Source organism: Cherax quadricarinatus, chromosome 42 (assembly GCF_038502225.1).
Source record: "Cherax quadricarinatus isolate ZL_2023a chromosome 42, ASM3850222v1, whole genome shotgun sequence".
In the NCBI taxonomy this organism is placed as follows: Eukaryota; Metazoa; Arthropoda; class Malacostraca; order Decapoda; family Parastacidae; genus Cherax; species Cherax quadricarinatus.
This window is the reverse complement of record NC_091333.1, coordinates 436,010-455,999: the sequence shown is the minus strand read 5'-3', so window position 1 is coordinate 455,999 and position 19,990 is coordinate 436,010. Positions and strand designations below refer to the sequence as shown.

The 19,990-nt window shown below is 40.4% G+C and overlaps 1 protein-coding gene across 4 annotated transcripts in view; it reads left to right on the top strand.

Annotated features, from left to right (window-relative positions):
* The window catches only part of Arl6IP1 (ADP-ribosylation factor-like 6 interacting protein 1), a 74,010-nt gene that overhangs the window by 8,426 nt on the left and 45,594 nt on the right, over window positions 1-19,990 (top strand). For all 4 annotated transcript variants that reach the window (XR_011393061.1, XR_011393062.1, XM_053786250.2 and 1 more), the window contains exons 4-5: window positions 5,125-5,274; window positions 15,184-15,268. Coding sequence is in view for 2 of the 4 variants with exons in the window: in XM_053786250.2 (XP_053642225.2) it covers window positions 5,125-5,274; window positions 15,184-15,268 (235 nt within the window). In the remaining 2 variants the exon portion in view is untranslated. The remainder of the gene's footprint in view (window positions 1-5,124; window positions 5,275-15,183; window positions 15,269-19,990) is intronic.

Below are 19,990 nucleotides of genomic sequence, written 5' to 3'. Positions count from 1 at the left end.
GTAATGGGAGTTTGTTTGTGTCAACCATCTTTGATATTGTTTTAATGTCACTTTTGTACCATTTATAACATTTTTGGTATACATACTTTTAAATGTTTATACACAGTAGTGTACTGTATATTGTAATAAACAGAATAGAGGAAATCAGCTCTAATACACATTATTTAGGTATGCATACTGGTCAGAGAGCCCATCGTAAGTCTGAATCATTGGTAACAAGTACATTGCAAAGTGAGGAAAAGCTGTAATAATAATAACAGCAATAACACTGATTCCCAAAGATTTTTCTTTCTAATAGCCTTTAGTAAGCTTCAGTTTGGTTATATCCTCTTTATCTTTCTATGAAATCAGATTTAAGGTTTCCAGTCTTCATACAGCTCTTTACCTAATTCTAGATCCATTTTGTTGCATGAATGGACTAATTTTATGTTTATATGTCATATCTGTGCACCTCTGGCAAGACAGTGATAACCTGGAGTTTACCTGGAGAGAGTTTCGGGGGTCAACGCCCCCGCGGCTCGGTCTGTGACCAGGCCTCCTTAGGTCAGTGTCCCAGGATGCAACCCACACCAGTCGACTAACACCCAGGTACCCATTTTACTGATGGGGAACATGGACAACAGGTGGAAAGAAACACGTCCAATGTTTCTACTCTGGCTGGGAATCGAACCCAGGCCCTCACCGTGTGAAGCGAGAGCGTTAACCACCAGGCCACCAGAGTGAGTGATGGTGAATATTTCTTTTTTGGGTCACTCTGCCTCAGTGGAAGATGGCCAGCATGTTAAAAAAAAAAAAGTTTTTAAACTTAAGTACCACATAAGAGACATGCTTTCTACTTTAGCTATAATATATTTGCTTATAATTTAATCTGCGGGGATTCAGGAAAGCCAGTTAGCTGAACTTGAGTCCTGGAGGTGGGAAGTACTGTGCCTGCACTCTGAAGGTGTGGGGGATATTTGCAGCTTTGAACTGTAGTATTGGTGCCCCTCTGGAAGACAGTGATGGAGTGAGTGATGGTGAAAGTATTTCTCCTTTTTTTTGGATCACCCTTCCTCGGTCGGAGATGGCTGGTTTGTTGAAAATAAAATCATTACTGATTTCTTTGCATGTACTTAACCCTTTGAGGGTCGACAGGCCCTCTCCGAAACTCGTTCTCAGGGTCGGCCAAATTTAAAAAAAAAAAAATTATTTTCTCTTATGAAAAGATAGAGAATCTTTTCCCGATCATAAAGACACCAAAAGTTTGAAATTTGATAGAAAACTTACGGAATTATGCTCTTGCAAAGTTAGCGGTCTCGGCGATGTTTACGCATCGGCGATTTTGCCCACTTTAAGCCCCATTTTCGGCCGATTTCACTGTACTAGTCGACAAAAAACATGAATATTTCGCTAGAACTCCATTTTTTCTATCGAATGGGTGCAAGAAACCACCCATTTATGAAATTCAACTATCCAGTACAGTGGTCAGAATTTAACAATTTTGCCAATTTCACACAAATTTCAAAAGATGCCAATTTCCGAATAGGGTCCAGAATAAACAAGAAAGACATTCCTGGCACTAAAATGACATTTCCTCTAGTCATTAGTCACGTCTCAAGGCCCCTCTTATATTCTTTTGCTTTTCACTTTGAATTTTTATTCTCAAAAAATATAAGATTTACTGTTATGCAGACTACTGCATTAGTGTAAAAAATGGTATAAATATTATTGGTGCACTTGTGAAAGAATATTAGACTCACCAGTTGACGTGTATTGCACGCTTGGCACGATTTGTTTACTTTTGAAGTTTGGTAAAAATCGAACATTTCTGCTACTTTGAGCTCAATTTCAAGGCACCTTTCATTGTAAAACCAGTCAAAATCATCTCAATTTCTGTAATATGTCTTCCATTCTATAAAATGAGATCAAGAAAACTAGAATACAACAATAAATACCATACGAAAATACACTGCAAAGTCGCTGATTTATTCCAAAAAAATGGTCAAAGTTTTTTTTTTCTCATTATGCACTGTGTGCTGCAGGATTTTTTTTAGACTGTGCACACTGACCACATAGACCCATTCTTTCATATGAAGGCCTACCAGCTTTCTCCCACTAGATTTGAGGCCACTAGAATTTATGCGTACTAGTACGTCAAAAACCCCTACGCGTAAGACGTACTAGTACGACCAAAACCCTCAAAGGGTTAAGGCTATCTTAAAGTTATGTAATATTGCACGTGGCTAAATAATTTTCTGGTGATAATTTTAAGTTATTTTGTTAAGATCATTTTCTAAGAGGGCTTAATTATTATTATTACATGATTTATCATTTTCAGTAGGCCTGTATGCACCTTTCACTTAATTTTTGGGGCAGTAGGAGAGGTGGTAAAACAATATTTCTCTGAGATATTGTATTCAGTGCTGGTTGGCAAGACCCCACTGGTGAGCCAGTGTAATTTTATAGCTTAAATAGGAGTAATTCCTGCAAAATGCTCTCCATTTTCTTATCTCCATCACATATGCTTTTATATTAAAAGTCATTGCGTATCCATTTTTTACAGCATTTGCTCAGTTTGTCTGAGTCTTGCAAGTTTTGAAACAGTTTTATATGTTTTTATATTTTTTCTGACATTGATATAAATTATAAGCATTATAGAAGTACTTTGTGGTACTCCACTGGTGGCATTGCCCAGTGACATTTTCCATCACTTTTCTTATTTTACTTTAATACAGAAAAGTTTTTCAGCCACTTTTTTTAAATTATAATTTTTCCTTTTTAAATGTAAAATTTAATAAGATATGACACAGGCAAGGTATAATCTATTAAGTTTAGGTAGGGGATGTGTGGGGTAGGGTAGGTAAGGGATGTGTAGACCAGGTGTTTACCTTGAACCATAGTGAGCAATATTTAGGTAAAGGTAGGGAAGTTTTCATTGCATTTATGGATTTAGAAAAGGCAATGATAAGGTGGATGTGAGAACAGTGTGGCATATGTTGCAAGTGTATGGAATAAGTATTAGGTTAATAAATGCTGTAAACAAGTTTTTATGAGGATAGGCCCTCCTTAGGGTGTGTAGGAGGGAGGAAGATTACTTTCCAGTAAAAGTAGGCTTTACACAGGGACATGTAATGTCACCATGGTTGTTTAACATATTTATTGATGGGGTTGTCAAAAAAGTAAATTCTAGGGTGTTGAGGAAAGGGGTAGGATTAAATTATGGGGAATCAAATGCAAAATGGGAGTTTATAGAGTTACTTTTTGCTGCTGGTACTATGCTTTTGGGAGATTCTAGAGAGAAGTTGCAAAGGTTAATGGACGAGTTTGGGAGGGTGTGTAAAGGAAGAAAGTTGAAGGTGAACATAGATAAGAGTAAGGTGATGAGGGTATCAAATGAGTTAGGTAAAGAAAAATTGGGTATCACGTTGGAGGGAGGAAGTATGGAAGAAGTGAATGTGTTCAGATATTTGTGAGGGTATTTTGCACTGCCTGCCCAGTCTTTTACTTTCGTAGGGAGTGATTTCTGTGTGCAGATTCAGGAACATTCCTTCTAGGATTTTCCAAGTGTAGATTATGATATATCTCACCTGTGTTTCAGCTAGTACAAGTCAAGTGCTTCCAAGTGTTTCCAGTAGCTGAGGTGTTTGATGAAACTTATATGTGCAGTAAAAGTTCTCTGTACACTCTCTAGATTGGCAATTTCACCTGCAGTATTCCAACCTAGAGTCAACGAGTGATTTGGAAAGGGTCATCATTGGCTTGGCATCCCTTGTTTTGAATGTTCTCAATATCCATCCTATCATTTTTTTGCAGTTGTGATTGTGGCACTGTTGTGATCCTCGAAAGTGAGATCCTCAAACATTACCACTCCCAGGTCCCTCACATTATTTTTCCGCTCTATTGTATGATCAGAGTTTATAGTATACTCAGTTGTAATTATTATCTCCTCCAGTTTTCCATAACGTAGTACTAGTTGGAATTTGTCTTCATTGAACATCACATTGTTTTCCGTTGCCCATTGGAAACGTGGTTTATATCTTCTTGGAGGCAAACTGTGTCCTCTATAGACGACAGTCTCGTGCAGATCCTAGTATTGTCTGCTAAGGATGACACTGTGCTGTGGATTACATCTCTGTCTATGTCTGATATGAGGATGAGGAACAGGATGGGGGCACGTACTGTGCCTTGTGGAACAGTGCTTTACACTATGGCAGCTTCTGATTTAACTCTGTTTACCACTACTCTCTGTATTTGATTTGTTAGAAAGTTGAAGAGTCATCTCCCCACTTTGCCAGTTATTCCTTTGGCACATATTTTGTGCACTATTACGCCATGATCACATTTGTCAAAGGCTTTTGCAAAGTCTGTGTATATTACATATGCGTTCTGTTTTTCTTCTAGTGCATCCAAGACCATATCATAGTGATCCAGTAGTTGCAAGAGGCAGAAGCAACCTGCTCTGGACCTATGCTGCCCTGGATTGTGCAGATTTTGGGAATCCAGGTGGTTTGCAGTCGCACTTCTTAGCACTCTTAAGATTTTTGTGATGTAGGATGTTTGAGCTATTGGTCTATAGTTCTTAGCTAATGCTCTGCTGTCACCTTTATAGAGTGGGACTATATCTGTCGTTTTTATTGACTGTAGAATTTCACCCATGTCTAAGCTCCTTCTCCATAGTATACTTAGGGCATGCAAAAGGGGTTTCTTGCAGTTCTTAATGAACACAGAGTTCCATGAGTCTGGGCCTGGGGCTGAGTGCATGGGCATGTTGTCAATGGCTTTCTCATTGTCTATCAGAGTTAGGGTAATGTTGGAAATCTGGCATACATTGATGAAGTTTTGAGGCTCATTCATGAAAAAATCATTTGGATTGTCGATCTTTAGACTGATTAATGACTCGCTAAATAGAATCATATTAGGATTTTAGTATCTCTCTCATTTCTTGGTTGTCATTTTGTGTAAGTCCCATCTGTTTGAGCAAGGGCCCGATACTAGATGTGGTATGTGCCTTGTTTTAACCACTCTTTAATTCTTCTTTAATACTCTGTTACAGTTGTTGGAAACCATTATTTAATTTAAAAAATATATACAAGTAGAGGTATTACATTTTATTTAAAAAATTTTATTGTTTTTCATGTATGACAGATTGTGCCATGGATAGTGGGAGCACATTTTTGGACAGGGGCCCATGAACGCCGCTATGAGCAAATCATCACCTCCATAGCCTCTCTTTGTGGCTTGGCTTCTTACATCTCCAATACTCTTACAACGATGAAGGAATCAAAACCCAGGACAGTAAGTAAATTATCATTTTTGGATTATGCATGAATTGGTTTTATATATTGTCTTAAATTTTTTTTTATCTGCAATTTATGCATAATTACAGTAAATGCCCACTTAACTAGAAATTCCTTACCTTGATTAATTGTCTAGAAATTTGAATTTTCATTCTAAATATGTACAGGGGACCTTCTGATATCGGCCATTCCAGATATTGGCCAAATTGGATTTCGGTCGCTTTTTTGGCTGAAATTCTATCCTGGATTTCGGTTGGCAACTCGAAAATCAGCCGTATTGGATGCGTCCGCCCGCTCGCTGTGTGCTTGAATCAGTCTGGCTGTCGCTCACGGTGAGTGAGCAAGACTCCGTGCATTCATCCAAACATTTCATTATAATCCATTGTTTTTTGTGGTTGTTTATTAAGTGCAACTGTGAAAACAGGAAATAAGCCACCATGGACCCAAAGAAAGCTCCTAGTGCCAGCCCTTTGGTAAAGAAAGTGAGAAACATGATAGAATTCAAGAAAGAAATTGTAGAAAAGTACAAGAGTGGTGTATGTGTCCTGGACACTAGACACTGGACACTGAAAAAGTACAGGAAGACATAAACAGGGTTTTCCAGTGGGCAGTGGAAAACAACATGACGTTCAGTGATAAGTTCCAGCTGCTTAGGTATGGAAAGAATGAAGAACTCAAAAGGAGCACTATATACAAAACTCAAGAGGGTCACCAAATAGAATGTAAGGAACACGTAAAAGACCTAGGAATAATTATGTCAGCGGACCTTTCTTTTAAATACCATAACAAGACAAAGATCACGACAGCCAGGAAGATGACTGGGTGGGTATTGAGAACTTTCAAAACAATGGAAACAATGCCAATGGTGACACTCTTCAAATAGCTAGTGCTCCCTCATTTAGAATATTGCTCAGTGATGATGGCCCCGTTCAGGGCAGGAGAAATATCCGAGCTGGAACAAATACAGAGATTGTTTACGGCTCACATTGAACCAGTAAAGCACCTAAACTACTGGGAACGCCTGTAAGTCTTGAACATGTACTCATTGGAGCGGAGGAGAGAGAGGTACATGATAATATATACCTAGAAGGTACTCGAGGGCTTGGTCCCAAATCTTCACACTATGAGAGATATGGGAGGAAGTGTAAAATAAACCCAGTGAGGAGCAGGGGTGCGATGGCGACAATAAGGGAACACTGTATCAACATCTTACCAGAAGATATCAGAAACACTGCTGGAACAAGTGTTGAAGCCTTCAAGAGGAAACTAGACAAGTATCTTCACCAGGAGAAAAAATTCCCCCCCCTTCCCAGTACCAACAATACCACCAGTCAGATGACATTCTTCTTTGCAAATATACAGGGTCTAAAGCCAGCAATAAACAACAAAATACCTTTCATCCGTGGACTACTTGCAGAGGCAAAGGCAATGTTCGCGGCTTTCACTGAGACCCACATAAAGGATCACTTGGACAACGAAATATGGATCCCAGGTTACAACCTATACAGATGTGACAGAGTGAACAGGCAAAAGGGGGGGGGGTTGGCCTGTAAGTTGCAGAGTCACTTGTTTGCACAGAACTGCTAAATGCCTCAAATGATGTAGTGGAAGTTTTAGCAGTAAAGGTCGAGAACCAAAACCTAGTCATTGTGGTAGTCTACAAGCCTCCGGATGCAACATCCCAGCAATTCCAGGAACAGCTGTTAAAAATTGACCACTGTCTGGAAAATCTTCCAGCTCCTGCACCCAACATCTTGCTCCTGGGGGATTTCAACGTAAGGCACCTGAAATGGAGGAATATAGCAAATAATATTGTTGCAGTAATAACACCAGGAGGCAGCTCTGATGAAAACTCACACTCACACGAGCTTTTAAATCTCTGCACAAAATTCAATTTAAACCAGCAAATAATAGAGCCTACTAGACTGGAGAATACACTAGACCTCATCTTCACTAACAATGATGATCTGATAAGAAATGTCACCATATCAAAAACAATATACTCAGATCACAACATAATTGAGGTTCAGACATGTATGCGCGGAGCCCCAGACCGACATAATGAGATTAGTCATGAGGGAGCATTCACCAAATTCAACTTCAGTAACAAAAACATAAAGTGGGACCAAGTAAACCAAGTCCTAACCGATATAAGCTGGGAAGATATACTAAGCAACACAGACCCCAACGTATGCCTAGAACAGATTAACTTGGTGGCACTCGATGTATGCACAAGGCTTATTCCTCTAAGAAAAAGGAGGAGTAGATGTAAAATGGAAAGAGACAGGCGCTCCCTTTACAGGCGACGGAAAAGAATAACAGAGCAGCTAAAAGAGGTCAATATATCTGAAATGCGTAGGGAGACACTGGTCAGAGAAATAGCAAGCATCGAACTCAAGCTAAAGGAATCTTATAAGAGTCAGGAATCACGGGAAGAACTAAAAGCCATAAATGAAATCGAAAGAAACCCAAAGTATTTCTTCTATGCCAAATCAAAGTCGAGAACAACGTCCAGTATTGGGCCCCAACTTAAACAAGATGGGTCCTACACAGATGACAGCAAGGAAATGAGTGAGCTACTCAAGTCTCAATATGACTCGGTTTTTAGCAAGCCGCTAACCAGACTGAGTCGAAGATCAAAATGAATTTTTTATGAGAGAGCCACAAAATTTGGTTAACACAAGCCTATCCGATGTTATCCTGACGCCAAATGACTTTGAACAGGCAATAAATGACATGCCCATGCACTCTGCCCCAGGGCCAGACTCATGGAACTCCGTGTTCATCAAGAACTGCAAGAAGCCCCTATCACGAGCCTTTTCCATCCTATGGAGAGGGAGCATGGACACGGGGGTTGTCCCACAGTTACTAAAAACAACAGACATAGCCCCACTCCACAAAGGGGGCAGTAAAGCAACAGCAAAGAACTACAGACCGATAGCACTAACATCCCATATCATAAAAATCTTTGAAAGGGTCCTAAGAAGCAAGATCACCGCTCATCTAGAAACCCATCAGTTACACAACCCAGGGCAACATGGGTTTAGAACAGGTCGCTCCTGTCTGTCTCAACTATTGGATCACTACGACAAAGGCCTAAATGCACTAGAAGATAAAAAGAATGCAGATGTAATATATACAGACTTTGCAAAAGCCTTCGACAAGTGTGACCATGGCGTAATAGCGCACAAAATGCGTGCTAAAGGAATAACAGGAAAAGTCGGTCAATGGATCTACAATTTCCTCACTAACAGAACACAGAGAATAGTCGTCAACAGAGTAAAGTCCGAGGCAGCTACGGTGAAAAGCTCTGTTCCACAAGGCACAGTACTCGCTCCCATCTTGTTCCTCATCCTCATATCCGACATAGACAAGGATGTCAGCCACAGCACCGTGTCTTCCTTTGCAGATGACACCCGTATATGCATGACAGTGTCTTCCATTGCAGACACTGCAAGGCTGCAGGCGGACATCAACCGAATCTTTCAGTGGGCTGCTGAAAACAATATGAAGTTCAACGATGAGAAATTTCAATTACTCAGATATGGTAAACACGAGGAAATTAAATCTTCATCAGAGTACAAAACAAATTCTGGCCACAAAATAGAGCGAAACACCAACGTCAAAGACCTGGGAGTGATCATGTCGGAGGATCTCACCTTCAAGGACCATAACATTGTATCAATCGCATCTGCTAGAAAAATGACAGGATGGATAATGAGAACCTTCAAAACTAGGGAGGCCAAGCCCATGATGACACTCTTCAGGTCACTTGTTCTACCTAGGCTGGAATATTGCTGCACACTAACAGCACCTTTCAAGGCAGGTGAAATTTCTGACCTAGAAAATGTACAGAGAACCTTCACGGCGCGCATAACGGAGATAAAACACCTCAATTACTGGGAGCGCTTGAGGTTCCTGAACCTGTATTCCCTGGAACGCAGGCGGGAGAGATACATGATTATATACACCTGGAAAATCCTAGAGGGACTAGTACCGAACTTGCACACGAAAATCACTCACTACGAAAGCAAAAGACTTGGCAGACGATGCAACATCCCCCCAATGAAGAGCATGGGTGTCACTAGCACGTTAAGAGACCATACAATAAGTGTCAGGGGCCCGAGACTGTTCAACTGCCTCCCAGCATACATAAGGGGGATTACCAACAGACCCCTGGCAGTCTTCAAGCTGGCACTGGACAAGCACCTAAAGTCGGTTCCTGACCAGCCGGGCTGTGGCTCGTACGTTGGTTTGCGTGCAGCCAGCAGCAACAACCTGGTTGATCAGGCTCTGATCCACCAGGAGGCCTGGTCACAGACCGGGCCGCGGGGGCGTTGACCCCCGGAACTCTCTCCAGGTCAACTCCAGGTGCCAGATCAACCAGTCTGTGATGGCTATGTGGGGCAGCGGGCCTCCAGCAGCAACAGCCTGGTTGACCAGGCGAGCACGAGATGAGCCTGGTCCATGGCCAGGCTCAGAGTAGATATACTCTCGAAATTCTTCAAAGGTATATCAAAGGTATATGGAGCTTGCCAGGATGTGTGGCAAATCCAAATCAACAATCACTTCCATCCTGGCAAAGAAATTGGAAAATCAAGGAAGCTAATGTTGCAAAAGGGGTAAATATGCTAACGAAACAAAGATCACCAATAATCGAAGATGTGGAGAAGTTATTGTTGGTGTGGATCAACGATAAACAATTAGCAAGAGATAGTGTTGTTGAATCAATCATTTGTGAAAAGGCAAGGCAGTTACATGCGGATTTCGTGAATAAAATGCCTGGTATGAGTGCTGCTGTTAGTGAATTTAAGGCTAGCAAAGGCTGGTTTGAGAGATTTAAGAAGTGTAGTGGCATACACAGTGTTGTAAGGTATGGTGAGGCTACAAGTTCAGACAAATGTGTGGATGAAGAATTTGTGTATGAATTTAAGGAGTACATAGGGGCTGAAGGATTCCTTTCCCAGCAAGTGTTCAGTTGTGATGAAACAGGCCTCTTTTGGAAGAAAATCCCAAGGAGGACCTACATCACACAGGAGGAGAAGGCACTGCCAGGACACAAGCCTATGAAGGATAGGCTTACTCTTTTGTTCTGTGGCAATGCTAGTGGGGATTTCAAAGTGAAGCTTTTACTGGTGTATCACTCTGAAAATCCCAGAGTCTTCAAGAAAAACAATGTCGTCAAGAGTAAATTGAGTGTGTTGTGCAAAGTTAATAATAAGGCTTGGGTCACAAGGCAAATTTTCATTAACTGGGTCCATGAAATGTTTGGCCTGAGTGTGAAAAAATACCTTCAGGAAAATAAATTGCCACTCAAGTGCCTTCTGGTGCTGGACAATGCTCCTGCTCATCCTCCAAACTTGGTAGACCAATTGTCTGTGGAGTTAAGTTTTATAACAGTGAAGTTCTTGCCTCCTAATACCACTCCTCTCATCTAGCCCATGGACCAGCAGGTCATTTCTAACTTCAAAAAACTCTTACACGAAAGCAATGTTTCAGAGGTGCTTTGAAGTGACCTCGGACACTGACTTGACCCTAAGAGAGTTCTGGAGGAATCACTTCAATATCTTCCTTTGCATAAGCCTTATTGGTAAGGCTTGGCAGGGAGTGACTTCCAGGACTTTGAACACTGCTTGGAGAAAATTGTGGCCTGAATGTGTCCTCGACAAGGATTTTGAAGGGTTTGAGGCTGACTCTGACAACCCTATGACTGTTGTGGAATCTATTGTGTCTTTGGGGAAATCCATGGGGTTGGATGTGAGTGGCCAGGATATGGAAGAGTTGGTGGAGGACCACAAGGAAGAGCTGACCACTGAAGAACTGCAAGACCTTCAACTGCAACAGCAACAGATCGCAGCTGAGGAAATTGCTTCAGAGGAGGAGGAGGAAGAGAGAGGGGAGAATGTGCCTTCTTCAGTGATTAAGGACATGTGTGCAAAGTGGAGTGAGTTGCAAAGTTTTGTGGAGAAATATCACCCTGACCAAACTCAAATAAGCCATATCTGCAACATGTTCAATGACAAAACCTTGTCCAACTTCAGGCAAATCTTAAGAGACTCCAGAAACAGACCTCTCTGGACAGTTTTTTTGTGTGACAGGGGTTTACCTGGAGTTACCTGGAGAGGGTTTCGGGGGTCAACGCCCCTGCGTCCCGGTCTGAGACCAGGCCTCATGGTGGATCAGTCTGATTAACGAGGCTGTTACTGCTGGCTACACGCAAGCTGACGTACGAACCACAGCCCGGTTGGTCAGGTACTGACTTTAGGTGGCTGTCTAGTGCCTTCTTGAAGACAGCTAGGGGTCTATTGGTAATCCCCCTTATGTATGCTGGGAGGCAATTGAGCAGTCTTAGGCCCCGGACACTCATTGTGTTGTCTCTCAGTGTACTCGTGGTGCCCCTGCTTTTTATCGGGGGAATGTTGCATCTCCTGCTGAGTCTTTTGCTTTCATATGGAGTGATTTCATGTGCAGGTTTGGTATAAATTCCTCCAGGACCTTCCAAGTGTATATTATCATGTATCTCTCTCGCCTGCTGCGTTCGAGGGAATACAGATCAAGGACCTTCAACCGTTCCCAGTAGTTTAGGTGCCTTATCACACGTGTGCTGTGAAAGGTCTTTGTACACTCTCCATGTCTGCAATGTCTCAGCCTTGAAGGAGGCCATTAGTGTACAGCAGTATTCCAGCCTAGAGAGCACAAGCGATTTGAAGAGAATCATCATGGGCTTGGTGTCCCTAGTTTTGAAGGTTCTTATTATCCATCTTATCATTTTCCTAGCAGATGAGGTAGATATATTGTTGTGGTCTTTGAAGGTGAGATCCTCTGACATTATCACTCCCAGGTCCTTCACATTACTTTTCCGCTCTATTATATGGTTAGAGTTTGTGGTATACCCTTACACATTTTTAATTTATTCATGTTTTCCATATCTGAGTAGTTGAAATTTCTCCTTGTTGAACTTCATATTGTTTTAAGCGGCTCATTCGAAGATTTGGTTGATGTCCGCAGTGACTCAAGCTGGTATTAGTGTCAGTAAAAGACAAAGAAGGGACGTAACCCCAGTGAGAGCTTTGATACCTGAAGTCTTTATGGAGGGGGATTTCCCTTCCAGACAATGAACTCTCCTCCCTCTCCCCTCCTTGCCTTCTTCCATATGCCAACAATAGTCTTCAATAAAGTATGTAATGTTCATTTATTATTAAAATTAGTGCTTTATATTTCTTTCTCCTTGTTTTGTGTATGTAAAACTATAGTTAATCTTTAAAAAATGTATTTTTTGTTAATATTTTTCAGTGTCTGGAATGGATTACTTGTATTTACGTTAATTCTTACGGGAAATATTATTTTGGTTTTTGGCTTTTTTTGATTTACGCCGACCTTCTGAAACGGATTATGGCCGATAACTGAGGGTCCACTGTTTGTATTGAATTAAATTTGAGCTCTTTTGTGCAACAAGTTATTTGTGAGTTTTTTTTTAACTCACCTTTCATGCAAAACAGATACACAGCCACAAAACAAAGCTTCATAAATTTCATTAAATCTAACTCCTCTTGAATATTTTCTGTTGTTCTTAATGCTGGTGAGGGACTTTGGTCCAAGAAATCGGACTTGTCTTTTGCTTCCTTGGATCTAATCTGATGCCCTCCCCCATTCCCCATGTGTTGTATGTCCCCTTTAGGTTAAGCATTTTCTTCTAAATATTTGATATGTGCATCTGCCAGCATGGCATTACCTTCTGCATGGATTACATGCTACATAAATAGCATCTGTTTTTTTTAATGTCCTTTAATTTTGCATTTACTCAAATTACAGGTGTTACAATAGCTAAAATGTTTGTTGTTTTTGGAATTTTAAATATCCAGATAATTGGTGAGCATACAGAGTAGTATATGGCTTTGGTCTCTTGCCTTCCTCATATAAGGTACTGTTCTGTATTTTAAGAAAAGATCTTGTACCAGAGAATGTCCTTCAGAATTGTTTGAGAAGCATTTATGAGTATTGTTTTGAGAAAATAGGGTCATGAAATTATTTTTAAGGGCACAAAGAAGTGTCATATGCATAATGTCACCCTAATGTGACCAGATAAGCTAATAATGAATTTGACACTAAGTTTAGTGAATTGGTTGGAACATATATTTTCTGAGGGTAATATGAATGGTTCTAGACATGTTATGCAAGGCTTCTTATTATTTACAGCAATTATTGGAAATCCTGGAACTAGACAGGTTGTGTCAAGTTAAAGCTTCAAGCTTGAACTTGACACAACAAGCAACCAAGAGTGATGGACTATTCAACCTGGTCATTAACCAGAAACCAGGTGTCATCAAGGCCATCAGAATGGTAACTGTACAGTGTCTGGTGTACTTGTTTGGGCAGCCATCTGTGGAGGAAATGCTGTACTATTTCCATGATAGTATTTAGTGGAGAGACTGGCAAGCTCTAGGTGTATGAGCTGATTAATTAAGAGAGTCAGTTGAGTATACACACAAAATCCTCTACATACTCGCCTTTCCTTCAGAGTGCAGGTGCTGTACTTCCCAATTCCATGACTGAAATCCAGGTAACTGATTTCCCTGAAACCCTTCATAAATGCTACCTTGCTCACACTCCAACAGCAGGTTAAGCCCTTAAAACCACTTGTCTTCACTCAACCCTGCTGTGAATGCTCAAGCCTCTACCACTTAAAACCTCTTTCACCCCCTTCCTTCACTCTTTCCTGGTACGACTCCTACCCTTCCTTCACTCCACCCAAGATTTATGTTAGAATAAAAGACTCATGTTTTTTTGTATTTTTTTTAACAGGTGGCCATTTCCCATCGAGGCAGGGTGACCCAAAAATAAAGAAAAACCCAAGAAGAAAGAAAAAACTTTCATCATCATTTAACATTTTCACCATCACTCACACATAATCACTGTCTTTGCAGAGGCACTCAGACATGAGTCATCTCTTTCTTATCATTTGCACTACAACCACGAGAAAAACAATGTATTTGTTTAATGACGTTAATCATAGAATTGATGAAGGAGAAAAGGTGAGTGGTGAGTTGAGGTATATGTGGAGACAAAAAACATCTATGGAGGCAAAGAAGGGAATGTATGAAAGTATAGTAGTACCAACACTCTTATATGGGTGTTAAGCTTGGGTTGTGAATGCAGCAGCGAGGAGGCGGTTGGAGGCAGTGGAGATGTCCTGTCTAAGGGCAATGTGTGGTGTAAATATTATGTAGAAAATTCGGAGTGTGGAAATTAGGAGAAGGTGTGGAGTTAATAAAAGTATTAGTCAGAGGGCTGAAGAGGGGTTGTTCAGGTGGTTTGGTCATTAGAGAGAATGGATCAAAGTAGAATAACATGGAGAGCATTTAAATCTGTAGGAGAAGGAAGGCGGGGTAGGGGCCATCCTCAAAAAGGTTGGAAGGAAGGGGTAAGGGAGGTTTTGTGGGCGAGGGGCTTGGACTTCCAGCAGGCATGCTTGAGCGTGTTCGATAGGAGTGAATAGAGATGAATGGTATTTGGGACCTGATGATCTGTTGGAGTGTGAGCAGGGTAATATTTAGTGAAGGGATTCAGGGAAACCGGTTATTTTTATATGGCCGGACTTGAGTCCTTGAAATGGGAAGTACAATGCCTGCACTCTAAAGGAGAGGTTCGGGATATTAGCAGTTTGGAGGGATATGTTGTGTATCTTTTTACGTATATGCTTCTAAACTGTTGTGTTCTGAGCACCTCTGCAAAAACAGTGATTATGTGTGAGTGAGGTGAAAGTGTTGAATGATGATGAAAGTATTTTCTTTTTGGGGATTTTCTTTCTTTTTGGGTCACTCTGCCTCAGTGGGAGACGGCCGACTTGTTAAAAAAAAATAAATAAATATAAAATTACAAATATTTTAATAAAGTATTTTTCTTCCAGTATTTTGTGATGGTAACAGGCAGTTTGCTTCTGTGTGCATGGGTTGGAAACACAATCAACAACTTGCTTCTTACATACCTTATTGGTGAGTATTGCTGGCATTGTTTATTGAGCCGTTAATTTTATAATTTATTAGAAATACAAAATTACTTTTGTTCTGAATTGGGCTTAACCCTTTGACTGTTTTGGTCGTATATGTACGTCTTACGAGCCAGTGTTTCGGACATATTAATACGCATAAATTCTAGCGGCTTCAAATCAGGCAAGAGAAAGCTGGTAGGCCCACATGTGTGAGAATGGGTCTGTGTGGTCAGTGTGCACCACATAAAAAAAATCCTGCAGCATGCAGTGCATAATGAGAAAAAAAAACTGACCATTTTTTTTGGACTAAAACACTGACTTTGAGGTATATTTTCGTATAGTATTTATTGTTGTATTCTCGTTTTCGTGGTCTCGCGTTATAAAATGGAAAACATATTACAGAAATAGAGATGATTTTGATTGGTTTCACGATGAAAACGACCTTGAAATTGAGCTCAAAGTAGCGGAAATGTTCGATTTTTACCGATGTTCAGGAGTTAGCAAATCACACCACACGTCCAATACATGTCAACTGGGGAGTCTAATATTCTTTCACTAGTGCACTGATATTATTTATACCATTTTTACAATAATGCAGTAGTCTGCATAACACTAAATTTTGTATTTTTTGTATGAATAAAAAATCAAAATAGAAAGCAATAGTAATGTAAGGGGGGCCTAGAGACGTGTCTAATGAACAGAGGATATGTTATTTTAGTGCCAAGAATGTCTACATTGTTTGTTCTGGACCCTATTTTGAAATTGGCATCTTTTTTAATTTGCGTGAAATTGGCCAAATTGCCAATTTCTGACACTTTATTGGGTAGTTCAAATCGGTAAATGGGCGATTTCCTGTATTCAACTGATAGAAAAAATGGAGTTCTAAAGACATAGCTATGAGTTTGGTCAACTGGAACAACGGAATTGGCCAACAGCAGGGCTCAAAGTTGGCGAAATTGCCGATGCATATATGTCACTGAGACTAACTTCGCAGGAGCGTAATTCCGTGAGTTTTTGACCAAATTTCGTACTTTTGGTGTCATTACCATCGGGAAAAGATTCTCTTATCATTTCACAAGAAATTTTTTTTTTTTTTTTCCAAAAATTTTGCGACATGGAATGACAGTTTCAGAAAGGGGCTTGCGACAGTCAAAGGGTTAAAGCAAATTTCCTTTAACCCTTTAACTGTCATGACCCCTAAATTAAGTGCTGACAGTATTTTGATTTATAAAAATAATAATAGTAATATATACTGATATGGTAGAGTATTTTTCTGAAGCCAGTGATACCAAAAAAATGTAAAATTTGACAGAAAACTCGAGGAATTATATGAATTTTGCTTTTTGGGTGCATTTTGCACATTTGTAATTTTCTGGTGTACAGTGGTACCTTGACTTACAAGTTTAATTCATTCCATGACCAAGCTCGTAACTCAATTTGCTTGTCTATCAAATAAATTTTCATCATTGAAAGCAATTGAAATACCATTAATCCGTTCCAGCCCCCCAAAAGTCACCCAATTTTTCTTTGTTACAGGTTTTTAAATAAGAGAAATTTATTTATAAATAAGAAATGATTTTTGCCTTTCTTGCCAGGCCCCAGCAATGTTTTAGAAGTGCTGGAGTATATATGAAACTCCTTGAAGCATGGTGTAAGATGAATGTCACTCCACTGCTGACAGTGGAGTGACATTTGATGACCATGCACTGCCTTGGCTTTATTTTTCACTACTACACACAAACATGTCTGTCTATCTGTTTTTCTCTCTATCTGTTTCTAACTATTTGTCTGTCTCTGTCTAGCTCTATGTTTATCTCTCTCTGCTTATCTGCCTTTCTGTCTGCCTGTGTTTCTGTCTTCCTGTGTCTCTATTTGTCTGTCTCAGAGAGCTGCTCATGACTCGACAGGTATTACACATGATGCACAGTCGTCATGTCTGATTCCTGAACAAGTGAAAATGTTTATTACTTGCCAGTCATGCTTATTATGCCATATATATACAAGCATAGTATAGCACTTTGTCTGGTTATTTTAGGTTGTCCTAGGTAATTTGCACTATGTATAATTTTATTTATGTGTACCTGTGAGATACAGAGATAGACAGAGATAGATATAGACAGACAGAAGGAAATAGAGACAGCCAAAGCAAATCAGCCAGCTAGCCAGCTGGCTAGCCGGCCAACCAGCCAACCTACCGAGCACATCTTACACATGTTCCAGAATTGTTTCTCTTTACTTAGGCATATGTTATAGAACATTCTGGCAGGATGACATTACCAGTGGTATCAAAATTGAAAGGATGTTACACATTGGTTATTATCGAGGTTTTTGTTATTTCCTTGGTATCTCCTGCGAGTGGCGGCGTATCTGAAGCTCGCTCATAACTTGGATTTTGGCTTGCAACTCAAAGCAAAAAAATCTACTGAGCAACGGCTCATAACTCGGAAAATTCGTAAGTTGGGGCACTCGTAAGTCAAGGTACCACTGTATTTTAGGCTGACTCCATTCTTCAAATTGAGCTAATTTTTAAACATTTTGCTAGTATGCCTTTGGTTCTTTCAAATAAGCACTATCAGGACTACTCTTTAACCCTTTGACTGTTTCAGGCCCCTCTCTGAAACTGTCATTCTATGTCGCCAAATATTCGAAAAAAAAAAAAATTATTTTTTCTTATGAAAATGTTAGGAATATTTTTGTGAGTGTTTTAAGCCTAATAAAAAATTTTTGCCATCAGTACTTACCGAGATATAGAGCCGCAAAGTTTGCAGAAAGTGACGTGCGTACGGCAACAGTGGCGACTGCCGCCCACCCGGTATTCTTTTATTTCCTCTAATTCAAAGGTTTCTTGCATTTTTCAATATTTTTCTGTTCCAGGTAACTTATGTGGCCTGTGAGACCAAAGTAAGGTGCATTCTTCAAATATACACTCATTGTTTACAACACAATAACAGAACAAACTTTATCACTATTAGTTTGTGTATACACTTTGTTTACACAAACAAACAATACAAAACAATGTTTATTACTATTGTTCCATAATATATATACATATGTACAGTCACTAAACACGTTCCTAGAACTGCTGCAGCTTGTGGAACTCTTTGAAACATGGGTATATGCAGAGGGGCACTTCACACTCCTCACACATAAAACGAGTGTCTTTGCGTGTTTGTGGGCGTTTTGTGGTATGCATACATACATAACACCTCTTCTGAGCATTTTTCTTGGCAGTAGTAGGAGGCAGTTGTATGGGGTAGTGATCACCAGGCCTGAAACGAGATGACGTGTGTGGGCGCTGGTCTATTGCAGGAGTTGCTCCTTGGTACTTTGCAATTATTTGTCTGATTACTGACAGGCAAAATTCACCATATTTTGGTGTTTTGTTGGTCTTCAACTTGTATATGTTATAAGCATTTAGCATAGAGATATCAACAAGATGGAAAAAGAGTTTTATATACCACTTATAACTCTTGCGTACACAGTCTGCAAACCCAATCTGCATGTCACATTTGTCCACTAAGTGCATATTGAGGTTGTAGTCCATGACAGCTGCAGGCTTTAGAATGGGTTCATTGGTCTCTCTGTTGTCCCTGCCACTGGGTACCATTTCGTTTCTGTGAACTGATGTCAACAATGTGACATCACGTTTGTCATGCCACCGAAATGCCATGATGTCATTGGCAGCAAAGGCTTGCACCTCACCTCTGCGAGTGCCAGCGTCGAACCTTGGAATATGTTTCCGATTACGATGCACTGTGCCACACACGTCTGTCAAGTACGCTCGCAAGAAATCACTGAGTAAGGGGCTTGTGTACCAGTTATCAGTAAATAACATATGCCCCTTACCAAGATATGGTTCCATCATTGTTCGAACCATATCACCAGAGATACCCAATAACTTCATGGTATCTCTCAAAGTATTACTGCTAGTGTACACAATGATATCCAAAACTAGACCACTTCTGCAATCACACAGTACAAATAGCTTTATACCAAAGCATTTCCTCTTGCTTGGTATATATTGCTTGAATGAGAGTCTTCCTTTGAATAAAATCAAGGACTCATCAATAACAAGCTTCCTGAAGGGATAAAAATACATGCAGCACTTTTGTTTCAGGTACATAACACATTTCTGATCTTATATAACCTGTCGCTTCTGTCAGGCCTGGTTTTGTCTGAAAAGTGTAACATACGTAACAGTATCAGGAAACGATTGACACCTATAATGTCACTAAAACCTGGAGTTGAAATCAGGCGTTCTGTTGCCCAGTATGTGGTGACAGTGTGCTTATACACATGTGGCATAAGCATTATTGTGACAAAAAACAGGTACATCTCTGCCACAGTTGTCTCCTTCCACTTGTGTAGCCGTGATTTTGGTGAGAGAATTGTATTTGCCATGGTGTAATCACAGTATGTATTTGTTTCCCTGACAATGATGTCCATCAGGGGTTCATCGAAGAATAACTCAAAGCAGTCCAGTTCACTGGCATTGTTCCCAAGTGGACAAGATGGCTTTATTCCACTTTGTGTTTCATCAAAGTCATGGGGACTGGGAACAAACTCGTCACCGTCCTGCCAATCCCAGATGCGGTCTGCTGGTGGGGTCTGGATATTGCACCGTGGTTGTGGTTGTGCAGGTTGTGGTTGTGCAGGTTGTGGTTGTGCAGGTTGTGGTGGTGCAGGTTGTGGTGGTGCAGGTTGTGGTGGTGCAGGTTGTGGGAGT